Here is a 13,116-nt window from a genome sequence, read left to right as displayed (position 1 = left end):
AATACTGTGTGCCCGTAACAGCAGCTGTGGGTCCCATGCTTGTTTGGAATCTGGCTGCAGCACGGCGTCACCGTCGGTCCTAAAAATAACTGAAAGACAGGCAGCTCGTCCCAGTGACTTGGCAAAAGCTTTCTCGCCATGCTGCCCACTCGGAGTTGATCTCACCAGCCGCTCGGCTACAAAACAGATTGTCTTTGTTGTTGCTGGAAACAAAAGATGAGCCTTTATTCCGTTCTCTGCTCTTGCGGTGAGTTTGCTGTTGGTTTAATCGTTTAATTTGTACAGAATTTCATGTCGCGAAATGTAGTGTGTTGTTGGTGTGGGAGAGGATTACAGTAATGTGATATCTTCCTAACATTGAGCCAAAAGTACAAGACAAGAAACCTTTTTTTGGATTTTGCTCAAATCAGAAGGGTCAAAGAAGTTAAACTGTTCCAAATGTAAAGCTCTCACTCAAATTTCTTTTGTACAAAAAAAATAAAAATCACATTTTCAAAAAAAAATTCTGCACATTTATATGTTTTTTCCTCCATCTCCAGGTAAGCTCTGAACTCGACCTGACCATCGCCCGCTGAAAGACAGTGTGACCCCCATTCTGAACTGCAGTTGACCATGGTGCGCAACGTGGACGACCTGGACTTCTGCCTGTCCTCCCATCCTCAGAGCATCCTGGAGGGCTTGCGCTCCCTCTGCTCTCACCCCAAGCTGGTCGACGTGACGCTGAGCGCGGGCGGCCGCGACTTCCCCTGCCACCGCAGCGTGCTGGCCCTCTGCAGCGCGTACTTCCGCAGCATGTTCTCGGGGGACTTTGTGGAGAGCATCGCGGCGCGCGTGGACCTCGGCGACGTCGACCCGGACATACTCGGCTGCCTGCTGGACTTTGCGTACACGGGCAAGCTGACCATCAACCAGGGCAACGTGGAGGGGCTGATCTGCACGTCCAGCCGGCTGCAGTTCCAGACGGTGAGGACCGTGTGCAGCCGCTACCTCCAGCACCAGATCGACGCGACCAACTGCCTTGGGATCCTGGAGTTCGGGGCCATCCACGGCTGCCCCGAGGTGATGGCCAAAGCGTGGGCCTTCCTCTTGGAGAACTTCGAGGCAGTGCAGCAAGGGGAGGAGTTTCTGCTGTTGGGACGGGAGAGGTTGGTTGCGTGCCTGTCCGACGAAGGGCTACAGATCCGGACAGAGTGCACCCGCGTGGAGGCCATCCTGAAATGGGTCCGGCACCACAGTGAGTCTCGGCTCGGCCACCTCCCCGAGCTCCTCGCCTTGTCCCGGATCCCTCTACTTGGCCTGGACTACCTGGCTGACACCCTGCTGAAGGACAGTCTGGTGCAGGCCTCTCCCAGCTGCAGAGAGGCGGTGGAAAAAATTCACAGAGAGGTGAGTGAGTTCACACCGCCTCCTTCTTTTCTCTTATCTTTGTTTGCACAATCTCGAGTGGATTTCCAACAACCATCACGCCTTTTGCTTGTGCTAGAAGATGGATTTGGCACCGGAATACACGGACAGACTCGACTCCCTGAGTCCGCAACCGAACCTGCAAGAGGTGCTGTTGGTAATGGGAGGTCGCTCACTGGATGACTCGGACGGTGAGGACGATGAGGATGAAGAGGACAGAGACCCAAGACTGGTGCACAGGAACTGTGCCTTCTACAACACAAAGACAAGTATGAACTTTCTTTGCACATATCAAAATGTCAACTGTGTTTCCGTTCACAATCCGTTTCACTGCAGAGACTCGTCCGTCAGATTCCCTGAAACAGATGTGGTGCAGGTCGTTAAATCCAGTGTTACAGAAAAACAGCTCTGCAGGAATGTGCTCTGGATGTGACATAATTGGATCATCTTCTCAGCCCCTCAAATGGGCGTTTCATTGCTGGAAGAGGATATCCACTTCTGTGCATTTTCATACGGGATGTTCACAAAAAGAGATCTGTTTTTTATGTTGAGGCCTGACAACTCCAGACACTTTCAGGCTGTGCCAGGAAAGAAACATTTTAATTTTTTTACTGCTTCTTCCTTTCTTGGCCTTACTTTGAGGACATTTGCGGGTCCTTTCCCAATTTTTCTGGTACACATTTGTCATTTGCATCCTGTTTTTGTGAAAACATGCATCTGGTTCCCCCTCACTCTCTGAATGATGCTCGAACATGAACCCTGTTTCTTTCTTTTCCTTCTGCAGAACTGTGGCATGAGCTCCCGAATTTCCCCAACCCCAACAAGTGGGGTTACGCCCTGGTCTCCCTGAACAATGACGTGTACGTCACAGGTGAGTGAGGTGCACGCCACACAGGGACGAGTGCTGATAAACAGTTTGGAGCAGAACTCTCATGAGGAATGTAAAACCAATGTCAGGCTTTTAGAGTGCTCTTGTCTGTCTGACAAAGGGGGCTCGCGAGGCTCCAATACCAACACCTGGTCCACCACAGAGACCTGGAAGTACATCACAAGAGAGGGGAGGTGGGTCACCGTGGCACCCATGCTCCTGCCGCGCACCAACCACACGTCGGCGACGCTCAACGGCGAAATTTACGTCATTGGAGGTGAGGCGATAAATACAGATCAGACTCGGTGTCTCTATATTTACTGGCGTGATTCAACCTCACCCCGCTCAACATGACCCTCCCCTCAGGGACAACGTCGAACCGCGTTGAGGTGGAGCACTACGACCCGTACAACGACACCTGGACCTTGACGTGCCCCGCCTTGAAATACGTGACTAATTTCACGGCCACAGCGTGTCACGGGAAGCTCTACGTGATCGGCTCGTGCGCTGTGAAGTATAACGCTTTGGCCATGCAGTGTTACAACCCTGTTATAGGTAAGGATGAGCAAAGCAGACCTCCAAGGGGGGGGCAGCTTTTGTTTCTTTTTTTTTGTCACCCAGATTTTTATTTGCAAGAGATTTGCAACATTAATTAAAAACATTTTAAGAACCGGTATGGAAATACATTTGCAATATTTAATTCCTTTATGCAGTCCTGTAGTTTCTAATAGCCTTTACTAGACCATTTACTTGCTGTTCATAGTATTTTGACCAAATATTATACCAAATTATTGCTTCATAGTACAATTCCTCAAGTGAAATCTATAAAGCACCACACAACTACATATTTTAGTATTTGTTTGAACATTAAGCCAAACCTTTATGACCTCGTGCACCGACCCCCACGCGTGATGCTAGTTAACTATGTTTTTGTTTTGTTTCTTACTGTTATGATGTCATCTTTCTGCCTTGTTATATATATATATAGTTATGGCTTTTATTGTTTGTCTTTACCATGTAAAGTGCCTTTGAGTAGCATTTTTAAATTCAAAGTAAAATGTACTATTATTATGAGGCTCTCTTTCCCCATATCTTGTTGACTTTATCATTCTTGATCCACCCATGATAAAAACAGCCGTTTTGTGCTTCCCACCAAATGATCAGTTAAGGGATTTAATATTGTTATTTCACCTTTAGTGTTGGCTCAATATGAAGTAATCTGTTAAACAAGTTTACAGAACCCACACACGATTAATTCAGTATGATTGTGTATCTTCTTTACTCTTTCTAAATCATGTGTGTTTACATGTTTGTTGTTGTTGTTCTTACAGATAGCTGGATCAACATATGTTCACCCTTCATCCCTAAGTATCTGTCCTCTCCTCGTTCTGTCTGTGTGGGTGGCACTATATATCTGGTTGCTGACAACACTAAGAAAGTCTTCTCTTATGATCCAGAGGCAAACATGTGGCAGAAGGTGGGCTTCGACATCACTGCTTGCTATTTTGTCATAACACAGTAATACTAAAGGCTAACATAGTAGTTCTTTATTCTTCTTTTATTTTGCCCCTAGCAGTATGTTGACTCTCCCCTCTCTCCTCAGGTCCAGCTTCTTCACATGCTCCATGAGAATGGCGGCCTGGTAACGCTGGATGGCAAGCTGTTTGTCACCGGGGGTCACTGGAAAGGCATGGAGGGGGACTACGGGGTGGAAGTGGAGGTTTACAACGTAGCGGCCGACACCTGGGAGGTGGAGTCCTTCCTGCCGAGACTTTGGTTCTACAGTGGGGTCTGCACCATCTTCCTCGACCCATCCCAGTGGCCCCAGCTTTTCTCCCTCGATTCAACATAATGTCCTCCTGTCCTGATGGGACTAAACTCAGGGTCGAGGAGTTCGCAGAGACATGTTCCTCTCACAACTATGTTACAATGCAAAAGGGGGCCATTGTGCCCTAGAATAGTGCGTTACATGATCTTCAGGTCCTCTTAGCTGTTTTTAGAGTGCTGCTTGGCTGCTGAGCTGGTTACCTATACTTTGTATCATGTGTTTGAGATCTGAATTCCTTTGTGTGTGTGTTATTGAATGGTGCTTGTGAATCATTAAATCGTTGTAGAGTAAGTGTTGTTGTTATTATTATTATTATTATTATTATTTATTATTATTATTATTGGTTGTATATCACTGATTTGGATCTGGAAATGTTCGAATTGATAATAAAATGTGCTCCTCGGAACTGGTCCACCAGATGTGTCTCCTTTTTGGGGACAGCACTGTTCACTTTGCCCTTGAGAGACCAGGTGATCATTAACCCATTGGAATCCGGGAGTTTGTCTCGTGGCGTCTCCACTGCCATGGAAACACGTGGACACGCCGAAACCAGCTTTGTGTTTCTATGGCAACGGCCCGGAGGCGCGTGGTCACCCTGGCAACGTCGACTGGGACCAGAATTACCTAGAAGTTTCTTCTGTCAGTGATTTATTTTCAAGCCTTTTTCTTTTTGCAGGTACGAGTTCAGATCGAGCTCACTTTAGTATCACTACGAGTTCAGCTCGAGCTCACTCTAGTATCACTACGAGTTCAGCTCGAGCTCACTTTAGTATCACTACGAGTTCAGCTCGAGCTCACTTTAGTATCACTACGAGTTCAGCTCGAGCTCACTTTAGTATCACTCTGTTTTAATGACGTTCTAGGTTTGACTTCGTACGCTAAAAGTTCCTGCGTCAATGTTTAACGGTGCTTGCTAACATTGTATTGCTAACGCCAGGATGAGTTCTCAACGGGACCCAGGCCCACACTCCCCGAGACTGGAGGCTGTGATTCAGGTCGGTAACATGGCTGCTGTTGTGCACTTTGTTAGTTAACGTCTGTCACGTTTTGACCTTCTTATAAACGGTTCACGCGTCAACGTAAGAAAAGCAGGTGTCACGAATTACCAGCTAATTAACGCTGTTAAAGATGGCCGAATTCTGTTTATGCTAGCTACTTCCGTTTCAACGTTTTGATATTGTTGGCTCACTGTCGCGCTGAGATTGTTTACTGGGGCACTTGTAATAGAACGGAGACATTTTTATTTTATATTAGACAAGCGAGCACACATATTAACTAAGTATACTAGAGTACCTGAAGTACTCCTGCAGGATGACCCATCTCAGAATAATATATGTTTTATAATTGTATCATAATCATCATCACTTTAATGTTGCAGCTTTTAAAGGTGGAACTAATTAGAGTGTATATACAGACAGTTGTTTAATAATCACCAGAAATACATCATACTGTTTGTGTATTAAATGACATAAGCGTTTCGTATAAATAAAGTGATAAAGATAAGAATGTGTTATTCCACCACAGTTTCCCCGTAGTCTTATCTCAACGAGTTGAGCCTTTTCTGCTCAATTACGTGATTGAGGTGACTGTTGTGATTGTAGAAGTTGGAGGAGTCTCTGCTTCACTCTGACGGCAGCTCGGGAGAGAGGACAATGACACTTGGAGGTGATGGACAGGAGTCCGGTGTCAGTCCTACACGCGTCTCCACCCGCATACGCCAGATCATCACCCGCAACCTGGCGGATCAGCCAGCTGGTAGGGAAGACTACATACAGCTTCAATTCAAATTGAACACACGCAGCACAAATGATAAAGCTACCCTGCTAGCAGTGACCATTAGGCCCAATGTGGTAAGATTGACACCTCTGTATGCGCGATCTGCTTCTTTACCCCAGATGGGAGTTCTGAGGTCAGTGAGCTGGAGGAGAGAAGGGCCTCGAGGGAGCAGCTTTCTCCGAACCAGATGGACCGTGACCAGCCGCCAGTCAAACAGGCCAGTCTCACAGACAGGGTAGGAGTGACACAGGGAACCGGCAGAGGTCAAGCTGTGGAACATTATCTACATTTTTAGCATTCAATGTAACCGTGCTATTCAAGCAGAATGTTTGTTCCATAACAGGAAGAGAAAAAAAGTGTTATCACAAATAATAAAACAGACCAAATGGGATGCGCAAGTGATGCCATAGTAGGTACAGTTCATCTGATACATATTGCTACTTATTCCTGATTTGCACAGTAATATACAGAAAATGTAATCTTCTCATTGTAGTTATGTCAATGTCAACATGTGTAACCACGTGATGACACCCACCTCATCCAATACCATCAGCCCAACGAACCATCTCCCAAACTAGCTGTGTCTCCTAACTGAGACTGCATGTGCTGACATTGTTTCTTAATGTCAGATGCGGATGCAGCTCTTACGAGAGTTGGCGTAAGTAATACTGTAGATGGTTAATTTGTGCCGTTTTGTTTGGAGATGAGATCAAGAATGTCAACCACACTAGAGCATTGACTGCAAAAAAGCTACAAGCCTTTTGAAACAGAATATGGTTCCAGTCAACATCAGTGTGCCACCGCTCTTTCCAGCAGGGAAAGCCTTTTGGGGCTGAACAAACAAACAGTGGGTGAGGTCGAAACAGCTTTGCATGTAATGTAGTGAAAACTAAAGGGGTGGGGGGGTTCAGAATATACAGCTACAGACCCACAATTTATTGAATGGAACTTGGCACAAATGCATGTTTTATGTCATACTTTTTCTTTAATTAGCTGCTGTAAAATTTCAGTTTACATATTACAGTATGTACTGTATAAGCGTCCATTGTGTGTGTGTGTGTGTGGAAGCGTGTGTGTGTTTGTAAGTGTAAATAAGAGAGGGGAGGGTGGTTCATGAAGGGTTTCCTTGTGGTCTGTTCAGGTAGACTCAGACCCCCTGTGCTCACGAGGACCGGCGTCTCCCTTCATAGCCCCCCATGGTTGCCTCTCCATGGCTGCTGTTTTGGGGGAAAATTGGAAAGGTCAATGGCCTCCTCCCTTGAGACCGTTGAAGAAAAAGCTCATTTTTCACTGTGCACAAAGCAGCCATTCGTGATAACACTGCCCTCATTCTGCAGCTTAAATCTAATGAACTCCCACTGCTTGCCTTACTCTTGGAACTTATTTTAAAACCAAGTCTATTAATATAACTTAATTAGCTAGCTATATATATATAGCGTATTTATTTAGTTGATATATTTTAGATGTGTGAAAAGGCACTCAACAGGAATAAAAGTGTTTCATATTTGACGCTCGTAGCAATTTGAAGAGTGGAGGAGTGCAGGGTTAACACGTGACCTAACTTTTCTTCCTTTAAGATAGCAGACATTATAACTGTTAACGCAGCCAAATGTTTTTCCCCGGTAGCTTCTCAGAAGTCAAGAGGTTCATTACGAGAGTCCTGCTGGGACTCGTCTCCTGTCTTTTCCCTTGCAGAACAGCATAATTGTTTGGCAGCTTTGCTGTGATGTGATGTTAATGCAGTGTGCTAATCAATGCCCCCCAGCCAAATATTCTGCCTTTGCTGTGGCATCTGTTTGGAGGTAACATTTAGGCCAACAGTCTAACCTGCATAAGTAGCTTCCTCCCTCAACATTCACTGCCAAAGGGATCGTGTGACTAAATGTCATATCATATATCGTACCGTGTGATACGTTTAATTTGTCAGCATGTTTTGACGTCCATATCAGTGTCATGTTCATTCACTTTCAGTGGTACCATGCACTAGTGATGTGAAATATCTGGTTGTTTGGTTGTAAGGCAATCAAATGACATATTGCATTCTTGCAGTTATTCTTTCCATGTGAAGAGATTTGTCAGATCCAGTCCATATCAGCAAAATCACAGTTTGTTGGTGTAAAAATAAATAAGGAAATATAAGAACATAAAAGAAATTATGAGAAAATGATTCTTTATTAATATTGATAACAGTCATATACCCTAGCCCTGCCCTATTTACATCCATTATGTGACTTGAATGAATAACTTTTACTGTATATTTTGTCCTCCTCCTATGAATCGCCACCTTAACGTGGTGGAGGAGTTTGAGTGGCTCAGTGATCCTGGGAGCTGGCAAGCCTGGCAAGCCCAAACGTGTAGTGAGGGTGAACTGGGAACGTCTGGCAGAGGATCCTGTCCGGGAGGTCTTCAACTCCCACCTCCGGAAGAACTTCTCACAAATCCCGAGGGAGGCTGGGGACATGGAATCCGAGTGGACCTTGTTCAAAGCCTCTATTGTGGACGCGGCTGCTCGGGGCTGTGGCCGGAAGGTCATCTGTGCCTGTCGTGGCGGCAACCCGAGAACCCGGTGGTGGACACCGGGGGTGAGGGAAGCCGTCAAACTGAAGAAGGAGGCCTTTCGGGCCTGGCTGGCCCAGGGGTCTCCTGAAGCAGCTGACGGGTACCGGCGGGCCAGAAGGGCTGCAGCGGCGATGGTCGCGGAGGCTAAAACTCGGGCATGGGAGGAGTTCGGGGAGGCCATGGAGAAGGACTTTCGGTTGGCCTCAAGGAAGTTCTGGCAAACCATCCGACGGCTCAGGAAGGGAAAGCAGGGTCTACCCCAGGCTGTTCTCAGCAGGGGGGGGGAACTGCTGACCCGGACTGGGGACATCGTCGGGCGGTGGAAAGAGCACTTTGAGGAACTCCTAAACCCGGCCAACATGTCCCCCGGAGAGGGGGCAGCGCCGGAAGACTTTGTGGTGGATTCACCCATATCCCTGGCAGAGGTCGCTAAGGTAGTCAAAAAGCTCCTTGGTGGCAAGGCGCCAGGGGTGGATGAGATCCGCCCTGAGATGCTGAAAGCGCTGGACATTGTTGGGCTGTCTTGGTTGACACGCCTTTTCAGTGTCGCATGGGGGTCGGGAACAGTGCCCATGGACTGGCAGACCAGGGTGGTGGTTCCCATCTTCAAGAAGGGGGACCGGAGAGTGTGCTCGAACTATCGTGGTATCACACTGCTCAGCCTCCCGGGAAAAGCTTATGCCAGGGTGCTGGAGAGGAGGCTCCGACCGCTTGTCGAACCTCAGATTCAAGACGAACAGTGCAGATTCCGTCCCGGTCGTGGAACAGTGGACCAGCTCTTTACCCTCGCAAGATTACTGGAGGGGTCCTGGGAGTTTGCCCAACCAGTTTACATGTGCTTTGTAGACCTGGAGAAGGCTTTCGACCGGGTCCCTCGGGGGTTTTTGTGGGGGGTGATGCGGGAGTATGGGGTGCCGGACCCGTTGGCATGGGCCATCCGGTCTCTGTACGCCTGCAGTAGGAGCTGTGTTCGTCTCCTCGGTAGTAAGTCAGACACGTTCCCGGTGGGTGTTGGCCTCCGCCAGGGCTGCCCTTTATCACCGGTCCTGTTCGTGACCTTCATGGACAGGATATCTAGGCGCAGCCAGGGGGCGGAGAGGATCCGGTTCGGGAGTCTCGGGATCGCCTCTCTGCTGTTTGCGGATGATGTGGTCCTGTTTGCCTCCTCGGACCGTGAACTCCAGCATTCACTGGGGCGTTTTGCAGCCGAGTGCGAAGCGGCAGGGATGAGAGTTAGCCCCTCCAAATCTGAGGCCATGGTGCTCTGCCGGAAACCGTCGGATTGCTCCCTCCAGGTGGGGGCAAACTGCCTACCCCAAGCGAAGGAGTTCAAGTATCTCGGGTCTTGTTCACGAGTGAGGGTAAGGTGGAGCGGGAGATCGACAGGCGGATCGGTGCGGCTGCAGCAGTAAAACAGGCGCTGTACCGGTCCGTCTTGGTGAAGTGCCGAAATGAGCTTCCTCCATAGGGTGGCCGGGCTCAGCCTTAGAGATAGGGTAAGGAGCTCGGACATCAGGGGGGAGTTTGGAGTCGAGTCGCTGCTCCTTCGTGTCGAAAGGAGTCAGCTGAGGTGGTTCGGGCATCTAGTCAGGATGCCTCCTGGACGCCTCCCATTAGAGGTTTTCCGGGCACGTCCAACTGGTAGGAGGCCCCGGGGAAGACCGAGGACACACTGGAGGGATTATATCTCCCGGCTGGCCTTGGAATGCCTCGGGATCCCCCAGAATGAGCTGGAAAGTGTTGCGGGTGAGAGGGAGGCCTGGGTCGGCCTGCTGAATCTGCTGCCACCGCGACCCGACCCCGGATAAGCGGGTGATAATGGATGGATGTATATTTTGTTAAAAACGTTGCTCTGGGGAAGTGTTGCTGGTCCATGAGATCCTGTGAGAAACCTTTCAAACTAGATCTTTTATAGTACTGTAATTAAAACTTTTCCTGATCCTTCCATCCATTCTTCCATTTTTATCTGCTTCTCGCGACCGGGACAAGGGGGCAGCAGGGACAGCTGCTACTCCAGACGTCCCTTTTCCCAGCAATGTTCTCCAGCTTACCAATCCCAGGCTAGATGAGAGATGTAATCTCACTAGCGTGTTCTGGGTCTAGCCCAGGACCAGCTGAGGGTTCCCGGAAAAAAACTTCTAACAGGAGGTACCGATGTGGCGTGGTGATCAGATGGCCGAAACACCTAACTGGTCCCTTTCAATATGAAGGAGCAGTGGCTCCACTCCGAGCTATTCACACCATCTCGAAGGCTGAGCACTGACACCCTACGAGGGAACCTTATTTTGGCCGTTTGAATCCTCAATCTCATTTCTTCGGTCATTACCCAAAACCAATGAGCATATAGCTGACGGTACAATCGAGAGCTTTGCCTTCCGTCTTAGCTCACTCTTCCCCACGATCTGTAGCAACTCCTGCATGACTGCTGATGCCGCACCAAACACTCCATTTTAGCCTCACTCGTGGACAAGACCTCAAGATACTCCAGGGCAATGACTCACTCCCAACCCAGGAGGAGCAATCCACCGTTTTCCATTTAGTCTTCCTTCAAGGGCTGCAGTATAGTGTTCCCTGAACAGTTTTTGGTTGCACTTGTTGCTGAAAGCCACTCAAGCTGTTGGGATCCAGGTATCATCCGGCCCATGCAGTAACAGCTGGGGTATTCAATTCAATTAAATTCATTTTATTTTGTATAGCCCAATATCACAAATTACAAATTTGCCTCAGAGGGCTTTACAATCTGTACACATACGACATCCCTGTCCCAGGACCTCACATCAGATCAGGAAAAACTCCCCAAAAATAACCTTTCACAGGGAAAAAAGGGAAGAAACCTTCAGGAGAGCAACAGAGGAGGATCCCTCTCCCCATATGTATGCCCTGGTGTCGGTTCCAAGGGTCAAAGAAACAGCCCTCATAACTACTTCCAGGTCAACTTGCTCCATACCTTTTGGGATCAGGTTGATGCAATGTGAACGGGTATTTTTTATTCCAGTTTGTAAAGCGCGGCATGAACCAAGCCAAAGACAGAAGAAATTGGAAAGCAAAAAGGAAGGTTTTCATCTCTCCATGAGCTTTGACTTCCCCAGCAGCATTACCATATTGTTGGTGCAAAGTCCATTTTTAGCAGATTTGGTGACAATGAAATCTCCGCTGGTTGCCTGCAAACTTACGGTTCCATTACGACTCCAGGAAGTCACATCTCTTTTGGCCAAGAAATAGTCCCGCACACAAACCCCTGTGTCATTTGTCGTTTTTATGCTTTCGTTTTTTTATGGTTCAAACAAATGTGATATAACTTGTTGATTAGTGCGCTTTAGAGATGATACTGGTGGATTTTTGGGACAGAACAAGGCTAGCAGGTACCCATGTTTTCAGTTACTGTGCTAAGGTAACCGGCCACTGACGGTGGACATGCATGAGAGTGTTATCAATTTTCTCCTCTAACTCTTGGCAAGAAAGTTAAATAGTATATTTCCCAACATTTTTACCAATCCTTGGTTTGCTTTTCAGTTTGGAACAAGGTTGTCCTCTTTGAGATGTATTCTTGAAGGACGATGCTAAATATGCTCAACTACCAAAAGTTTCTTTCTGAACCCCATTTGACGCTTAGTGTCAGAATGTCAGCTAACAATTGAGAAACATATGAAGTTATCCTAAATCCCCATTTTCACCCGGCTTTCCTTCAGTCTCTTTGACCTGACAGAGGACCATTGACGCAATCCTGGTGAAGTCACACCTGGACTCTGAAAGCCGTCCTTTGTGTCTCTGTTAAGTCACTAAGCGTGATCTCTGATGACCCCAGAAAATTGCACTTGAACCAGGATAAACCTTGACTAAGTTTGTGAGTCGGATGGCCTCGGGAGGTTGGAGAACATGGCGGGGTGGGGGTATTCTGAACCCTCTGTGTTGCTTTTGGAGCCCTGCCAGTGTGCATTTTACTCAGACATAGACCATCTATACCATAATGCCTGAACACTTAGCAAGCGGTTGCACAATACTGCAGTGTGGCAGTCCGATGGATAAAGATAAACTCTTGCTGAATGATTTCTGACACCAACTGCCATTTGCCAGTGCCCTCTGCAATCTCTGAATCCCCTGGGTCTCTGCATAAGAACCATGTCAAACATAGTTGGAGCAGATAAAGTCTGTTTTTAGGGATTGTGTTACTGTCCCCTGCAACCCACAGCCCCCCCACCCCTTGTCCCAGTTTGTTTTTCTTACTGGCACAAACCCACTCGTTTAGGCTGCAGTTTAAATAGACCGATGCCAAAATGTCTGACTCCCTCAACTATCATGAAATTTTAAAAATGTATTGCCTTCCCCGGAGAAAAAATACTCTCGAAAGACCATCCCCTAGCATTGAATCTTCCATGAAAGTATTCCATTAAACCTTTTCAACGTTTGACGTTTGGCTACTTGTGTTACCGGACTTTACAGTCAGGAGAGCCTAATCAGATGTGAAGTCTTGAACTAGTCAACTTCGTGTGTAGGTTTTGTGCAGCATTGTTCTTGCCGGGGGGGGGGGGGGGGGGCATTGTGCTAAGTGCTGCAAGGCCAGCCACATGCTTGTGAGTACACAGCGTGTATTATTAGTTTGGCTGTATTTACACAGATCACTTGTATGCCATCACAGCAGCTGTCCCCATAGCCACGAGGTTCACTCCATGGTAACAAACTC

General features: G+C 47.7%; 2 protein-coding genes across 4 annotated transcripts in view; both read left to right on the top strand.

Annotated features, from left to right (window-relative positions):
- Positions 1–612: 612 nt before the first annotated feature.
- klhl30 (kelch-like family member 30) lies at positions 613–4,179 on the top strand. 3 transcript variants are annotated; one of them, XM_034531290.1, is made up of 7 exons: positions 613–1,386; positions 1,484–1,673; positions 2,189–2,275; positions 2,394–2,549; positions 2,639–2,827; positions 3,604–3,749; positions 3,876–4,179. In XM_034531290.1, the coding sequence occupies exons 1-7, from the start codon at positions 613–615 to the stop codon at positions 4,122–4,124; spliced, it is 1,791 nt and encodes a 596-aa protein (XP_034387181.1). In that variant the 3' UTR covers positions 4,125–4,179. The 3 variants fall into 3 exon arrangements, with proteins under 3 accessions (XP_034387181.1, XP_034387183.1, XP_034387182.1); XM_034531292.1 differs by having other exon boundaries at positions 613–1,394; positions 1,531–1,673; XM_034531291.1 differs by having other exon boundaries at positions 613–1,394; positions 1,516–1,673.
- Positions 4,180–4,996: 817 nt separating this feature from the next.
- The window catches only part of crocc2 (ciliary rootlet coiled-coil, rootletin family member 2), a 33,700-nt gene continuing 25,580 nt past the window's right edge, over positions 4,997–13,116 (top strand). The window contains exons 1-3 of the mRNA XM_034531195.1: positions 4,997–5,095; positions 5,702–5,855; positions 5,996–6,111. Coding sequence (XP_034387086.1) covers positions 5,039–5,095; positions 5,702–5,855; positions 5,996–6,111 — 327 coding nt within the window. The 5' untranslated portion in view covers positions 4,997–5,038. The remainder of the gene's footprint in view (positions 5,096–5,701; positions 5,856–5,995; positions 6,112–13,116) is intronic.

Source organism: Cyclopterus lumpus, chromosome 4 (assembly GCF_009769545.1).
Source record: "Cyclopterus lumpus isolate fCycLum1 chromosome 4, fCycLum1.pri, whole genome shotgun sequence".
In the NCBI taxonomy this organism is placed as follows: domain Eukaryota; kingdom Metazoa; phylum Chordata; class Actinopteri; order Perciformes; family Cyclopteridae; genus Cyclopterus; species Cyclopterus lumpus.
Note: the sequence above shows the minus strand (reverse complement) of the source record. Positions and strands in the feature narration are given on the sequence as shown.

What these genes read in the sequence shown, in the direction of transcription:
- klhl30 (XM_034531290.1), top strand. Translation starts at nt 613, where the DNA reads ATGGTGCGCAACGTGGACGACCTGGACTTCTGCCTGTCCTCCCATCCT. An exon ending in CTTCTACAACACAAAGACAA is followed by an intron (nt 1,674 to 2,188) that starts GTATGAACTTTC and finishes TTCCTTCTGCAG; the next exon opens with AACTGTGGCATGAGCTCCCG. An exon ending in CAATGACGTGTACGTCACAG is followed by an intron (nt 2,276 to 2,393) that starts GTGAGTGAGGTG and finishes TGTCTGACAAAG; the next exon opens with GGGGCTCGCGAGGCTCCAAT.